General features: G+C 40.4%; 1 protein-coding gene across 3 annotated transcripts in view; it reads right to left on the bottom strand.

The window, feature by feature from the left end:
• Nucleotides 1-491: 491 nt before the first annotated feature.
• The window catches only part of DNAI3 (dynein axonemal intermediate chain 3), an 83,938-nt gene continuing 67,689 nt past the window's right edge, over nucleotides 492-16,740 (bottom strand). For all 3 annotated transcript variants that reach the window (XM_007079173.3, XM_042997708.1, XM_042997709.1), the window contains exons 18-23: nucleotides 16,184-16,247; nucleotides 10,394-10,524; nucleotides 7,845-8,049; nucleotides 6,153-6,244; nucleotides 4,693-4,815; nucleotides 492-742 (exon numbers count right to left, since the gene is read on the bottom strand). In XM_007079173.3, coding sequence (XP_007079235.2) covers nucleotides 599-742; nucleotides 4,693-4,815; nucleotides 6,153-6,244; nucleotides 7,845-8,049; nucleotides 10,394-10,524; nucleotides 16,184-16,247 — 759 coding nt within the window. In that variant the 3' untranslated portion in view covers nucleotides 492-598. The remainder of the gene's footprint in view (nucleotides 743-4,692; nucleotides 4,816-6,152; nucleotides 6,245-7,844; nucleotides 8,050-10,393; nucleotides 10,525-16,183; nucleotides 16,248-16,740) is intronic.

Here is a 16,740-nt window from a genome sequence, read left to right as displayed (position 1 = left end):
CGTGTTTTTCTGTGTCCATTTGGTATCATAAATTCTCTCCTTTAATCAGTCACTGACTTATTTTCTTTCTACTGTTAAATTAACCTTATATTCTTCGGGTAAACCCAACATGATCTTTATGTAGTATCTTTTCTTTTACATATATTTCTAGATTCCATTTGCTAATACTTTATTTAGCACATAGCCCTCCCATCTGTCAGGGGCCTGGGGAAAGCAGTGTTTGGAGGGGCAGCCAAACCAACTTGATAATTGGGAGCAAAGTTTGATTTCCATTTCTCTCTGGGATTAGGGGCTCTAAATGGATGTCAAGGCCTGGGGGTGAAGGGGATGTCTGAAGCTCTATGTTACTAGAAGAAAATGAAACTTTCATTATTGGTAACCTTCATATTCAGTACAAAGTTCGGTACACATTCAATCCAAAAATCAAAACAGATCTTGTTGTGATAAATCAAGTTTTAATTTTAGTGAAATAAAAGGCTAATACTTACAAATAAACCTATTCAATGTTTAATTTGCTAGCTCACCTTACATAAAAAATAATGAATAAAAAGAAAACAAAGTCCTACCAAGGCCCCAAACACCCCTGCAGAAAGCTTTTCTACATCAACTCCATGAATGACATCGTCTCTGGCACTTTGATGAGGCCGAGGTTGATGAGGGTGTTCTTTTCCAGTTCTAAGTAATTGTCATAGTCTGCTTTCAATTCAGCCTCCATCTGTTCTTTTGACTTCTGGTATGTTTTCTAGGGTGAAAAACCAAATCATGCCAATAAAACATTGACAGCTAGAAATACCAAAGGAAAGAAGGGGCTAGTTTTGAGCAGTTGGCCTAGCCGCTGCTCTCTGGGAGGGGTTTGTGGGAGGGCATCTCTGGCACAGGAGGGAGAATAGCTGCTGGCTCCCAAGGGGGAGTGGCAGAGATAGAGTGGAGAAGTGTGTGCACATTTCCATGGCTCAGGAAGCCTCCTGCTGGAGGCCAGTTCTCCATCGTGGCCTGCAACTCTTCTCTAGCAGTGCTCCCATGAAGGTCTCCTCATGGAGAACTGAGAAGTGGGTAACACATGGCCCTTTGACACCTCTCTCCAAAAATAAAAACAAAAACCCCTTTTCTAGTCTTCTTCCTCATGACTCTTGGGTCCCTCGGGTAGCCTGGAGTGTGGATAATTGACTAGAGGTTGCAGAAGTCTTTTGAATTCCTCCCACTATCAAGTCCTGTGTAGGTGGCATAGCTTATGGGTCACATGGAAACTGCTACTTTTTCCAGCTTTGGGTCTCCAGCTGAAATTTCAGTTAGAAAAATTCCCATTTTATGTGCTGTTAGAGCTGTGATTGCTATTATTTTTCAAGAGGTTGTATTCAGACTCAGTGTTTGCAAAGAGATAGGTGTATGGTTTTCCTCAGATTTGTGGATCAATGTATACAACGCAATCCCTGGCAACTGCAGGGCATTCATTCAGACAAGCCTTGCTGGATGGATGTGCGTTCTTCCTGTGCCTTCTGCAATAATAGCAGTGAACACTTACTACTGTTTTCTCTGTGCCAGTTCCTGGCTAAGTGCTATAAACATTTTAACTCATTTAATCTCTGCTACAGTCCTCTAAGGTTGTTACAGTTTGTTCCCATTTTCCCTTTTATCAGTAGTTGCTCCTTAGAAGATATTTCTCACAACATTAGTTGTTTTTTCTTGGTGACAATTTTCATGTTCTAAATGTAACAGAGGAGCCCTTTTAAACCCATTCACTTATCCCCAATCTAGTTCCAGAGAAAATTTGACAAGTGGTAGCTCTACTTAAAAGAGCCCCAGGGGTGCCTGGGGTTGGCTCAGTCAGTTAAGCGTCCAACTCTTGATTTCAGCTCAGGTCACAATCTCACCATTTATGCGTTTGAGCCCCTCATCAGACTCTGTGCTGACGGTGCAGAGCCTGCTTCAGATCCTCTGTCTCCCTCTCTCTCTGCCCCTCCCCTGCTCTTGCTCACACTTTCTCTCTCAAAATAAATAAACTTAAAAAAAAAAAAGAGGGTAATATGTCAAATGGAAATAAACTCAGTTACAAGAAGTTGGAGAGGTTTTGGAAACTCAAGCACATCATTATACAATTTCAAGATATGATTATTATAATATTTAGGTGTTTTACAAGTATTTTATATGCAAATTAATTTTGGATTATCCACCAGTCTACTTGCTTCCACTGATGTGGATAATTAGGAGCTGTCGCTATGGTATTTATTTTTTTTTTTTTAATTTTTTTTAACGTTTATTTATTTTTGAGACAGAGAGAGACAGAGCATGAACGGGGGAGGGTCACAGAGAGAGGGAGACACAGAATCAGAAACAGGCTCCAGGCTCTGAGCTGTCAGCACAGAGCCCGATGCGGGGCTCGAACTCACGGACCGTGAGATCATGACCTGAGCCGAAGTCGGCTGCTTAACCGACCGAGCCACCCAGGCGCCCCTGTCGCTATGGTATTTAAACACTGACAGTAATCATGGATAATTGCTGGCGTAAAGGAAGGGTGTCAGGTTATTTTACACAACAGAATTTCAATCGGTATTTGTGAGTGTGCAAAAAAACAGAAGAAGGCCAATTTTCTGTAGCAAGGGAAACAAGGGAAAGTTAATTAATTGGTATTCTTTCATGCCTTGTGACCACTAAACCATGTTTTTGAAATGAGGCCCCCTGTTTTTATTACACTAACATGTCTAGCAATAAGTAATAACGTTAACATTAAAATTTCCACATGCTCATGCTTTTAATTGAGACCCAGGGTCTCACATGAATAACAGTGTTGGAGGAGGTTATATATTTGGCTATAAGGAATCTATAAATGGGATCAGTGGTGAAATTGCTGGTGACAAAAGGCCTAGGAAGGGAAGGAGCAAGAGAGAAGTAGAAATACAGACTGAGATGACCCCTCGTGGCAAAGAGAGAAGAGCTGAATTCACAGACTATTTCAAGGCCCCACTCCCAGTTGGTGAGGAGAGACCAATGGAGTGACAGAATTCATATCAAACAGAGGCTGGGAAACAGGAAGGTGAGGGGCTTCAGAGCTTCAGTTTCCTTTCTGGTAGAAGCATGTGTCCTCTACCAAATTCTCTATCTCAAACTTTGTAGCTCCCATATATTGTATTATAGTAAAATTCATATCTATCTGTCTATATACTGGTTCCCATTTACTGAAAGTCTACTATTTGTCAGGTTCCTGAACTGAAAGCCTAATCCTAAAAGGTAGTTATCAGTATTCCCATTTTAAAAAGTTTATTTTATTTTATTTTATTTTATTTTTTCAATATATGAAGTTTATTGTCAAATTGGTTTCCATACAACACCCAGTGCTCATCCCAATAGGTACCCTCCTCAATACCCATCACCCACCCTGCCCTCCCTCCCACCCCCCATCAACCCTCAGTTTGTTCTCAGTTTTTAAGAGTCTCTTATGCTTTGGCTCTCTCCCACTCTAACCTCCTTTTTTTTTTTTTTTTTTTTCCTTCCCCTCCCCCACGGGTTCCTGTTAAGTTTCTCAGGATCCACATAAGAGTGAGAACATATGGTATCTGTCTTTCCCTGTATGACTTCTTTCACTTAGCATCACACTCTCCAGTTCCATCCACGTTGCTACAAAGGGCCATATTTCATTCTTTCTCATTGCCACATAGTACTCCATTGTGTATATAAACCACAATTTCTTTATCCATTCATCAGTTGATGGACATTTAGGCTCTTTCCATAATTTGGCTATTGTTGAGAGTGCTGCTATAAACATTGGGGTACAAGTGCCCCTATGCATCAGTACTCCTGTATCCCTTGGGTAAATTCCTAGCAGTGCTATTGCCAGGTCATAGGGTAGGTCTATTTTTAATTTAAAAAAGTTTTTTTTTAATGTTTATTTATTTTTGAAAGAGCACGCGCGAGAGAAAGCATGTGCACGAGAGGGGGGAGGGACAGAGAGAGAGGGGACGGAGGATCCGACGTGCTGACAGCTCTGACAGCAGAGAGCCCTATGCAGGGCCCGAACTCACGAACTGCGAGATCATGACCTGAGCTGAAGTCGGATGCTCAACCAACTGAGCCACCCAGGCGCCCCGGTATTCCCATTTTCAAGACAAGAACTGAAGCCTGGCAATGATACGAGCCTTACTCCAGATCTCATAGCTGGTAGTGGTGGAACTGGGATTTGAGCCCACGTGTCTTGATTCTATATTCCACTCTTTTTGCGCTACCTGTTTTTCTTTTTATTATTTTTTTAAAGTAATCTCTGCACCCAGTGTGGGACTCGAACTCACTACCTGAGATCAAGAATCTGATGCTTTACTGACTGAGCCAGCCAAGTGTCCTGTGTAGGACCTGTTTAATGTATTATTAACCAGATGTTGAAATTCTATATAATGAAAGATGCCAAATTTTGAATCATTATATCTATAAATCATATTAGGTGCCTTTGTATCTAAAGGACTTGGAAATAATGGAAAATTTCAGAAACTTAAGTTGAATAGAATCTAGGTAGTTGTTCAATTGATAGCTATCATTCCTGGCAAACTAGGAAATCAGAGAAATACCCTCTTGACTCTCACGAGAACAAGAGAAGAATGTGAAGAGCCATAATTTTCCTACTGAAACTGTGGAATAAGCCAAACGTACATATTTCCACTGGGGTTAGAGGACGGCAATGACTTTTGTTTCTGAAATTTCACTTACGGTTTTTTTCTTCTCAAGTTCCAGCTCCATTTCCTTCTTTTCTTGTTCACGAATTTTCTTGCGCTGTTCTACATATTCCAGATGCTTGACTTCTCTTTCAAAGTAGTAGCTCATACTTGATGCCTGTTAGAAGCACAGGCCCGTGAGAGGGGAGCCCACATGGAAGTCCCCATATTCTTCACAGGGCTCTAGAAGAATTCCTGCTACTTTTAATTCATTAGGTGGCTTGCCTGCTTTGGGATACTGCCCATAGGCCCATTGCCAGAAGAGCGAGCTCAATGAGGGGGCTACTGTGCTTAGGTTCAGGGCCCTGCAAATCGGAGGATTCCATGAAAGGAGTGGGGTCAGAAAGAGAGAGCAACAAAAAATTACTATTTTGTAAAAGAAATACTCAGGGATTGATCTTTTCCCTTTTCTTGCTTCTCACTTCTAAGCCTGAGGAAAGGTTCATATCATCAACCAAACTTGGAAAACCCAGATGAGGTTATCAGTATAAACCCTAAAGGGACTGGAAGCAGAGCTGAGTTCCTGGTCCCCTGGAGGACTTAGTGTGTGCACATTAAGAACAGAAGCAGCAACGTCAGGAAAGAGACCTTGGGCAAGGAGGCCAAGGGAGGGAAACTTTCTGCTTGCCAGGAACTAGGCTGATGTTGGGACTTGTAATGGATTGCAATCTCTATATTTAATGTTGGCTGTATATATATTTATGTATTTCTATTCTCTGATTTTCTTTTTATCTCCCAGTATTAACATTACTTGAAACCTTTGGGTGGTGCCTATAGAGGGGTAGAAGACTGCCCCCTCAGCCATGCTGCCTGCAGTACAAAAAGTTGGGGGGAGATGGGGTAGAGGTGGGTGATGGAGAGATGTATCAAAATGTTAACTGGGCCTCCAGGAAGGGCGTCACTAAAATAGGAGTCCTGTGCTTCAGTTACAACCTGAAAATGATATCTTATGAATCCCCAAATCAATTCTTTGCTTTAAAAATGTTTTTAATGTTTTTATTTATGAGAGAGAGAGAAAGAGAGAGAGAGAGAGAGAGAGAGAGAGAGAGAGAGCAAGCGAGCATGATCAGGGGAGGGGCAGAGAGAGAGAGAGAGCCAGAGGATCTGAAGCGGGCTCTGTGCTGACAGCAGAGAGCCCACTGTGGTGCTCAAACTCACGAACTATGAGATCGTGACCTGAGCCGAAGTCAGACGCTTAACTGACTGAACCACCTAGGTGCCCCCAAATCAATTTTCTGAATCTGGGCTTCATTTACTTGCCTTCTCTTTCAGCACATTTGTTTTTTTGTGGTTCCAAGCTATGTAATTCATACAACAGAAATACATCCCCTTATTTTGGATTGTACGCTTCTTTTGTTTTCTCACATAGCAAAAATGCTGTCATTTCTAAACACTTCTAAAACATGCCTCAGCAATATCTGGTCACATAAATCCTCAGAGCCAAAAGTTACTAACCTCATTGGTGGAAGGGTGACTTAATGTCCAAGGAATTTCCAATATATGCAGTGTTCCATAATAATCAGCTATGGCTATAAATTGCTGCTTAGCTGAAAGATCCAGAAAATGGGGGAGAAAACAACTCAACAGTCAGAAATCCATACTGGAGGTTAAACGTGAAATGTGTTTGGTGTTGTGGTCTTCCAAATGACCTGTTGTGGTTACAGTAATCTTGGCATCTTCATCAGACATTAATGACTGAGGACCATATTAACGTATAAAAATCATCTTTTCCAGTTGATGACATGAAAGTGGAGACCCTGAGCCTTTGTCAGCCACCCTGACCACTTCAAATCTTGTCTTCTTGGTGCTTATGTAAGGAGTGTGGCTCCTCACTGAGGTTGACCCTCTGTGTGGCTGGGCCACTGGGCAGACTTGAGAAGTGGAGATAACACAGGGAAAGATTTTCAAAGAAAAATCATGAAGCCAATTTTCACCAAAGACTCACTAAGGGCTAAAGGATACCACTATAAACACAAAGAATGTTTTTAAGAATTTTAATTTTCTATCTTATCATAGGTTTTTTTTTTTCTTTTTCTCATTCTCAGAAGGTTTGGTTTAAATTGTTAAATCCTAGACTCATAATCCCTGGATATGTACAAAAGCAATGTTTTGTAGCAAAGATGAAAAAAAAAATACTCTGATGACACATATGACTAAGCAATAGCTGGACTGTGACATTCTAGAAATTTTGAAGACTGAATTTCTAAATGTAATATTTCAAAGAGAGAAATGCATGGAAAGACAATTTTATGCCTGTACACCTGTGAAAGGGAAACTTTTATTTTTTTATTTTAGAGAAAGAGAGAGAGAACATGCTAGTGGTTGTGAGGGGCAGAGGGATAGAGAGAGAGAACACCAAGCAGGCTCCATACTCAGTGCGGAGCCTGATGCTGGGCTCTTTCCCATGATCCTGGGATCATGACCTGAGCCAAAATCAAGAGTTGGACACAAATGACTGAGCCACCCAGGTGCCCTGAAACTTCTTTTAAAAGTGGCAAATATACTGGGTTTACATAGAAAGTAGCGCTTGAGTAAAACAAATAAATTAGGACAAAGGATATCAATTCCAGCTTTCCAAGGAAACATCCTCGAATTTCTGCTTGCTTTGTTATACATGTTTTTTCCTCATAATTAGTTTAAAGGTTAAAGTTTAAATAGATAAATGACCCCAGAGAGTCATTTGATCTCATGAAAAGAACTGCTTGATATTGTCTAGGGAAAAGCCCCCCAAATTATAAAATATTGAAAATTTGTGACATAATGAAAAAATAAAGATACAAGAATGATTCCATTTGGGAAAAAAAGCAGCAAAAGGTAGCAAAGATTTATGGATCATCCTGTCTGACCTGGAGAAGATAAGGATGCTCTTCATTTTGTGGTTCAAAATCAGCCTCTGCTTGTCATACTAAATATGCCTCAGAAATAATCATTGATGAAGAAAACAATGAGAGAAACGCAGGTTGTATCCAAAGTTTGAGTGCAAGAAGAAAGGGGAAAGAAGGGAGGAGGAAGGATGGGGTGGGATGGACAGAAAAACAAAAACCTGAGAAAAAAAGATTAGAGACTTTCCAGATGAATGTCAAAATGTTCCTGAGTTACCCCCCAAGAAGCAAAATAACTTAGGTCATTTAATCAGAATTAACATACCAGTAAAAGTCCAGGGTTTGATGTAGGTGATCATGGTTATGCAGATGTTTTGTGACTGGGCTGGCTCATGGGTTTTCTCCAGAAGGTCCCAGATATCGATGTATCCATCTTCTCGGCCAATATAGAAGACTCCAGGCCTTGTCAGGGACCAGTGGCCTGCTGTGTACCTTTTTGGTGCACAGCATGACTGAAGGAGGGGTCCAGTCTTTAAACAAATTTTTAAAAAGACACATGAAAGCTTTTGTTATTACCTAATGTGTATTCATAATGATTTCCTTTAAGTACACTCAGATGGCTATGATCATGGAATAGCAGAAATTATGCCCACTCAGAACTCTCATTTCTTTTTCTTGTAGGGTTTTACATAATGCCAACTCTTTTCCTTCCTGTGTATTTTTTGATGATTTTTTTTTTCTTATTTGAGTTGCTTTTTAGAAAAGATCAAACCTTCCAGTCAAGCCGGAGATTGGTGGATGTTAGATAAATAAAGGTTATAAGGAAATTTTGCTTATGTCTTTATTTTGCTGTTGGGTGTCTGTTTCCCATGGAAACAACTTTGGCAGCCAGAAAAAGAGCAAATAGAAAGTCAGTTCCAGCTGTGTGCTGCATCCAATGCCTTATAAATCCTATTTGGAAAAGACTTTAGACCAGCAAAGCATTACAAGATCATCTTCTCTTTTCTTTACCATGGATAATTTGTCCTCTTTGGGGGGTTTTCATACAGAGAAAAAATCAGAATGTGCTTTCTTCCCACTGTCCTGCTCCACTTGGCGATTAAGTGTACCCATTTACCTCCTTATACCTGAAGAGACTAAACTAAACCGTGGGGCTGTTTCCTACCGTCCAAGACATGTATAAGAAACTTTCTTGTGGAGAATGAAGAATGTTTCAGATTCATGGACTCCTTAGAGGTGACACTCCAATTCTGTTCTTGCCCACCTCGCCCAGCTCCTTCCATTTCTGTGGGTAACCAGGTTCCTGACCCCTGAATTGTCTATGGACAATCTTGCCTAAATTTTCTTTTTCTTTAATTACAAAACTGATACTTTTTCACTGTAAAAAAACAAAATTGAACATATGGAAGTACATTGGTATAAAGTAGAAGTCCTTTTGTGGATGATTGCTTTAAGTAGTTTACAATTATTTCAACGACAAACTGATACATATGTTCACACAGTTATTTGTGTAAATTAGAGTTTGAGAAGTGAAAGAGTTAGGTCAAAGAATATGTATATGTATATTTTATCACTTTATTTAAAGAATATATATATTCTTGGGGCTCCTGGGTGGCTCAGTCGGTTAAGCATCCAACCTCACCTCAGATCATGATCTCGCAGTTTGTGAGTTTGAACCCCGCACTGGGCTCTGTGCTGACAGCTCAGAGCCTGGAGCCTGCTTTGGATTCTGTGTCTCCCTCTCTGTCTGCTCCTCCCCCACTCATGCTCTGTCTATCTCTGTCTCAAAAATAAATAAACATTAAATTTTTTTAAATAAATAAAAAAATAAAAAAGAATTTATATATATTCTTTATTAAAGAATATGGATATTTTTATTCATTTTATTCAAAGAATATATATTCTTTGCTAAAGAATATGTATTTGTATAAATATAAATTTATTATTATGTATGTGATTATTTTTCAAAGAATATATAAATATTACAGCTATGAAATAAAAAATATATATTTCAAATTTTGATAATATTTTTTTTAAGTTTATTTATTTATTTTGAGAGAGAGAGCATGAGAAGAGAAAGGGCAGAGAGAGGGAGAGAGAGAATCCCAAGCAGGCTTTGTGGTGTCATTGCAGAACCTGACTTGGGGCTTGAACCCATGAGTCATGAGATCATGACCTGAGCTGAAACCAAGAGATCGATGCTTAACCGACTGAGCCACCCAGGCACCCCAGATTTTGATAAATCTTCTTAAATTGCACACTGAAGAGACATGCCATACTGATTTTCACACACCCTTGCTTCACTGGATTTTATCAGTCTTTCCAGTTTTTGGCAATTTAATTTCTATTTGCCTGGAACCAGGCTCTCTCCTAATCCTGGCTGCCAGAATTCTGGCACTGGCCCACTGTGGCCCATGCATGTGTCTGGTCTCCTGGCAACAGACAGACCCCTTAGCTTGCTTACTCCCCCATTCTAAACCTGTGGACATATTCCTGGTGCAGAAGCAAAGTTGACAGACCCAATGCTTCTCCTTGGACTTCAGACAGTAACTAGCATTCCATCATGTATTTTAAGGGGGAGGAAAACCATAAAGCCAATCAACCGCCCACAATACATATTGTGAAGAAAAGACTGTTAGATCTTAGCAAGAGACGTAAATATTGTTTCCTTCCCTCAGGAAAGAAAGGCAAATTGTTGTGTTTTCAAAGGGCTTACAGTGGTTCTGTTGACAAGCTGGACCCCAAGCCATCTGTTCTAATTTCTCTAAAAAGTGTCCCCAGGGCTCTGTTATGTCAGAACAGTCTGTTGTTCCCATTGTCTTTCTCAGTAACAAAGGACCACACACCCACTCTTCCATTTTTCAGGCAACTTACCGTAATACCTTCTTTCCAGATGGCCAGGTTCCATCCTCCAATGGTGAGGATAATGTCCTTGTAAAAAGGTGACCTCTGAACAGTGTGGACAGCTCCATCATGGACGGCATAAAGGCTCACTGGCTTCTTTGCTGTTGGGGTGGAAAAGGCCATTTCATCGTTAATAATAGTGTTTACATTCCCGCATGATGGATGGTCAGACCTCCAGTAGACGGACAGGTCCTGATTAATGGGCTCCAAGAGTAGATAACCAGAGGTCAGTTGGGGTAAATGAATCTGTCAAGGGACAGCTCTTTCTCTTTTTATGGAAAGTCCAGAGAATTTCCATCAAGGTCATTTTTCCAGTTCAAAGGAATACTTCATGTTCTTATTTATTTATTCATTCATTCATTTAGTTGCTCAAAATATATTTGTGGATTACCCATATGTACCTATAGGTACTGTAGATGGCTGGGTAAACAATGGTTAATAAATGAACGTGATACCGCCAGCATGGAGCTTACAGTCTAATGGAAAAGACAGATACTCAATAAACAATATCCAATATCCAATAAACAAATCCCAAAGTATATAATAAAAATATGTTAAAAGTGTTATGGGGGGGAAATTACAAGATAGATAACAAGGGACATCCATAATTTGAATTGAATGAGCAGAAAAGACTTCTCTGAAGATGAGTCCTTTAGTCCTTTGTAGCACTTTGGTGTGGGAACATTTTAATGTAGAGGAATATTCCAGACCGGGGGAACAACACACACTGGAGTCCTGTGGAGAGAAGTGCTTAGTGCCTTTATACATTTGAGGAAGACAGTAAGACTGAAGTCTGGTAATCCCAGCATGAGACATATGAAACAGACAGGGACCAGGAGGGTCCAGACCATGCAGGCCCTTGTAGGACAGGAGTTTAGATTATTTTCTAAGCATAATGTGTTTCAAAAAAGGCCTTTAGGCCCAGAAGACAATCTGACTGATTTCCAAAGATTCTCTGACTGCTGTGAAGAGAACGGATTAACAACAGGTAGAAGAAAAGAGAGGACTCCATAGGAAGTAGTTCTGGTGAAAGAGCATGGTGGCTTGGATGAAGGTACATGGAGAAGAGTGGATGATCAACAAATATTTGCAAGCTGGAATTGACAAGACTTAGAGATGGCTTGAGCAGGACGGCTGAGAATGACTGGCTTCTGGCAGGAGCAACCAGCTCAGTGGAGTTTCCATTTATTGCCACTAGGAACACTAAAGGGGAAGCAGGTTTGGACATTAAGATCAAGAGTTCCCTTTAGTCTCTGCTCCAACCCAGGGGTCCTCCTTTCCCCTAAGGTGTCTACCCCACCATTGCTTGGGTCTCCTCTCCCCCAGGTCTGGCTGCAGAGCTGGCTCCTCCCCACTCCTTGCTGCCCACACCCACTGCAGGGATGGCCACAAAGATAAGAGCCTATCTAGGCCAAACCATGATGTCTGACTACTTTATATCCAAATCATGAACTTATTGTGAATCCCATCATATTGATAGCTATGTGAAAGCTGGATTTTTTTTTTCTCAGAACCCCATGGAAACATTAAGCAGAAACACACACACACACACACACACACACACACACCCCTACTGAATCTTGCTCATAAAGTAGAATTTCAAAGAGATATTTGTCCACTCATATTCATAGCAGCATTATTTGCAATAGCCGAAATGTGGAAGCAACCCAAGTGTCCGTGAACAGATGAGGGAATAAACAAAATATGACACACACATACAATGGAATATTATTCATCCTTCCAAAGGAAGGACATTCCAACATATGCTACAACATGGGTAAAACTTGAGGATATTCTGTTTAGGGAAAGAAACCAATCACAAAGATACTGCACAATTCCACTTACGTGAGGTATCTACAGTAACCACACTCATAGAGACAAAACATAAATGGTGGCTGCCAGAGGCTGAGGGGAGAGGGGAATAGGAGCTAGTGTTTCACTGGTGCAGAGTTTTAGTTTTACAAAATGGAAACAGTCCTGGAGATTGGTTGCACAACAATGTGAACGTACTCAATAGTACATTATCAACTTAAAAATAGTTAAGATGGTAAATTTCACATTTATGTATATTTTGCCACAGTCTAAAAATTATTATATTATTATTATATCTTTTCCTTCCCTTTATACTTTTAAGGACCTTTAGTTCCATTTAGCAATGAATAGAGCTGTCCTTAAGTTATTAACTGGAGTACCAGCGGCCCCAGGCCAAGTTGCTATGAGAAAATTACAATAAACAAAGAAGTAGTTTCCAGAATCATTATCTAATGCAAGATTCAGGACAGTGATGTGATTAAGAGCATAGAGCGCCTAGGTTCAAACCCTGGCGATGCTACCCCATAGGGTTGCTGTGAGGATTAGTGAACTAATCCATGGAAAGTACTTGGAAGAGTGCCTGAAACATGGCATGTGCCCATTTGTGAGTAGAGCACATGAAATAATTATGTCGATTGTCATCATTCACCTGCATTTTTTTTTTTTCTGGCTTGTCACTTAGATCATCTGGAAATTTTGTTTGATTTGGACTTCTTTATCACACATATCTCATTCAGGGTAATATATCTTTCAGAACCTTTTTCTTAGAAGAGGAAATTCTCCTTCCTGCCTTGTTGTTGATAAGAATATGGGGTTCCTAGCAAATCAAGAAGGACTGGGTCCCAGTAACGGCCTCATCTTTACTCAGGCACACTCCACGGTGTTTACGAAAAACATTAGGCTGGCAGCTCCTAAGGAAAACACTGCCAGTTCACAGAATGTAATAAGGAAAGCAGTGCACAATTTAGAGAGTCTATACATTGAATTTCTCTGAATCTCAACCATTATTCAATGGGAACAACAGTGTTGTTTGGCTTTCCATGTTACAAAATGCTTGACTGATGATTTTAAAGTATTTTAAAGTATTGTGATGATTTAAAAGTAGACTTCAAGTAAGTGGTTAAAGCTATTTCCCGTTTTTTGTTGTTGTTGTTGTTGTTGTTGTTTGTTTTTGCAGTGAACTATATGTCAAGAAATTAAAAGCAACTCTTCTTCTTCTTTACTAACCCACATCCCATTGGTCACAAAATCCTGCCATGGTGACTGCTAACTCTCTCTTATATTTCCTCTGCTGCACATCCCTGTTACCATGCCTGTACTTAGTCCTCTCCATCTCTCATCTAGATTATTGCTGGTGGTCATCCTACTTCTACTGTAAGTCACACCAATAAATTAATCCAGCTATGCTTTCCTGCCAGAGTGATTTTCTGATTATACTGGTGGCACCAGGATAAGGTTCAGAGCTTATTAGGCACTCAAGGCTCTTAGCCATTTGGACCCAATTGTCCTTCCTGGTACCTCTCCTGCTGCCCTCTCTATGGGCTATGCTTTGGCTAGGAGATCACCCTGTTTCCTAATTGTCCACTGCTCTTTTGGGCTTCCATGTTTTTGCATTTATTATTCCTTCTACTTAGCATGTCTTTCTTCAACTGGAAAATTGCAATCCACCCTTTAAGATCCAGTTCAACTATCTCTCTTCAGTGGAGCCCTTTCTTAATAGCACAAGAGAGTTGGTCCCTTTCTGGGTTCCCATATCACTCTGTGTTTGCTTCTAACCATAGCACTAATGACAGTGTAATGTCATCATTTGTTTATGTTTTTGGCTTTTCTAATAGATCATGGAACTCCTCTGGGAGAGGATAATATCTTGTTCATCTTTTTTTTTTTTTTAATGTTTATTTCTTTTGAGAGAGAGAGAGAGAGAGTGAGTGCTTACACACCTGGGCAGAGGAGGGGCAGAGAGAGAGGGAGAGAGAATCCTACACACCATGAGATTATGACCTGAGCCAAAATCAAGAGTTGAATGGTTAACCAACTGAGCCACACAGGCGCCCTGATATCTTGTTCATCTTTGCATCCCCAGTGTCTGGCACAGATTAGGTTATCATTAATGAATTGATGAATGAATGAAAGTAAGAAAGAAAGAAAAAACATCAGTAAGTTTCAAACATAAACTCTTGGGTTTCTAAGTTTATTGTCATTGGTTATTCTATAAATGGAATAAAATCCATTTAAAATAAATAACTAGCCCTTTTTGTCAGGGTTCACCTCCAAAGCAGTTTAAGAATCTGACTCTATGGTAAGACCCCAAGAAAGTCTCTGAGATCAGATAGAACACCAGTGCATAACCAATTCATGGCATCAAGGTCTCGATTTGTGTCCCAGCAGGACAGTAGAGACAGTTGCCATGTGCATGCAATATGTGCACAATTAATATTCATGACTTATTGAATAAACAGATACATGAATAAGCATACAAGTAGCTGAATGTAATTCATTACATCTGATATATAATTTTGAGTTCAACTTTTAAATCATGGAATTCAAAATGAATAGAAAGTGGAAAATCAGTCTCGGTTCTGCAAGCATTTGACCTTTCCTTGGGTCACATCTGATTCTCTCTCAATGCCCCACTCTTACCACTAACACACATTTGGGTTTCTGGCCGGAAGTTCTAGGTCAGAAAACTGGGAGTACTTTTGTTTCCAGGTTAATATGGCTACCCTGGAGGCAGTGCTGGGAAAGCAAGCCTTCCCAGGTCTAAGGCAGACTCCACTCTGCCGAGCCAGACTCAGTAGATAGAAGTGGAGGGAGTGAAGTTTGAGGCAGAGACCTGAGACCCAGCAGTTGTCCCCTGCAGGCTGTATCTCTGACCTCCGACTCCTTTCAATCACTCACATGCCCACTGTCCTAACCTCTGGTAGGACTGACCAGTACCCCTTGTGCAAACCTAGCCTGGCTGCTCCACCTCACTGCTCCATGGTATTCTAGCAGTCCCAGCAGCTGCCTCTTCCTGTACTTATGGTTATTCCACATTTTGAAGTGTGGCTTGAATAAGTTTTCGTGCCAAGATAAAATCCAAGCCTTTAAATAAGTAGTTGTAATTGTAGCAAACCTCAAGGCTCTGAGCTTTGACAGGGAGCTTAGCTTATTGGGGAGCCTGAACTCTTGATTCCTGCTCAGAGCTATGCGTGGCCCCCATATGTCTGCTCAGCTGCCCAGAGTGTGGGGCCCTGGGAACGGAGGAACACATGGACAGCACCAGTCCCGGCCTGAGAGCAGAGTCCTACTGCTGCTTCTTCATACTGTTCTGAAGTTGTCAAGATCATTGTAAACTTAGCTTATAATTTCACATCGGTTAGTATTTTTCATGTAGATGAGCTATCAAATTGTTGAATTATTAAGACAGCAACTAATTAAAAATTAAGATATTTTAAATTATCTTAGTCATTTAAGCATCAATAGATCAGTACTCCTCAAAATTAGAGGTGAAAACAAATTACATGGTGAATCTTATTAAGAATCTATATTTAGGGGCATCTGGTTTGTTTAGTCAGTCGAGTGTCGGACTCTTGATTTCGGCCTCAGGTCATGATCTCCTGGTTGGTGGGGTTGAGCCCTGCGTCGCCCCTGCACTGACAGTGCCTGCTTGGGATTCTGTCTCTCTCTCTCTCTGTACCCCTCGTCTCTCTCTGTCAAAATAAGTAAATAAAAACTTAAAAAAAATCTATATTCAGTTCCATCAGGCTTGGGGTAGGGTCCAAGTTTGTGCGTTTCGAACAGACTTCCCAGTGAGAAAAGTGCTGCTACCGGAGGCCCTCACTTAAGTAACAAGTGCAGAGACAGGACCTCAGGTGCCTGCCCCTCTCCCATTAGCAAGGCCAGGGTTACTCAGCACTTTGCTCAAAGGAATAACTTATTCATAACACAGGAATCATCAAAACTTACCCATCAATCGGCCAGTTTCAGGGTCTCTTTCCATTTTCCAATCTGTATATATCACTCCACCTTCCTAAAAATATTACAGGTTCCTGATGAGTACAAAGACAATCAAAGGGACTAACGATCTCATATTCATGTGCTAAGATGGACTGTGACCCAAACAAAAACAAAGGTGCAGGCTAACATAATCAAATGATAATTTGACACAGTGCAGGGAAGGCTTAAACATTTTTTACATTGAACAAAAAAAGGAATTTGTTACATTTTTATTTACACATAGTGAAATGGAGAACACAGGCATTTATGGAGATAATCTATGTACACAAGTTCCAACTACTGAGTTCTTAAACTTTTGTTAATTGGAAATTGTCCACTGGGCTGAAAGCTCCAGGAAGGGATCTGGTGTGACTTATTCAGTGATTTGTTCTCAGCATGATACAAAGTCAGTATTTTAAAAGTTTTGTGGAGTAAGAGGAAAAAGGAAATATAAATTCATAATATGGTGTCATTACCTTTTAAAATTGAGAACAGGAAGTGAAGTTCCACTTAAATAACATAACTAG

This window comes from Panthera tigris, chromosome C1 (genome assembly GCF_018350195.1).
Source record: "Panthera tigris isolate Pti1 chromosome C1, P.tigris_Pti1_mat1.1, whole genome shotgun sequence".
Lineage (NCBI taxonomy): Eukaryota > Metazoa > Chordata > Mammalia > Carnivora > Felidae > Panthera > Panthera tigris.
This window is presented reverse-complemented; position numbering and strand designations above follow the sequence as displayed.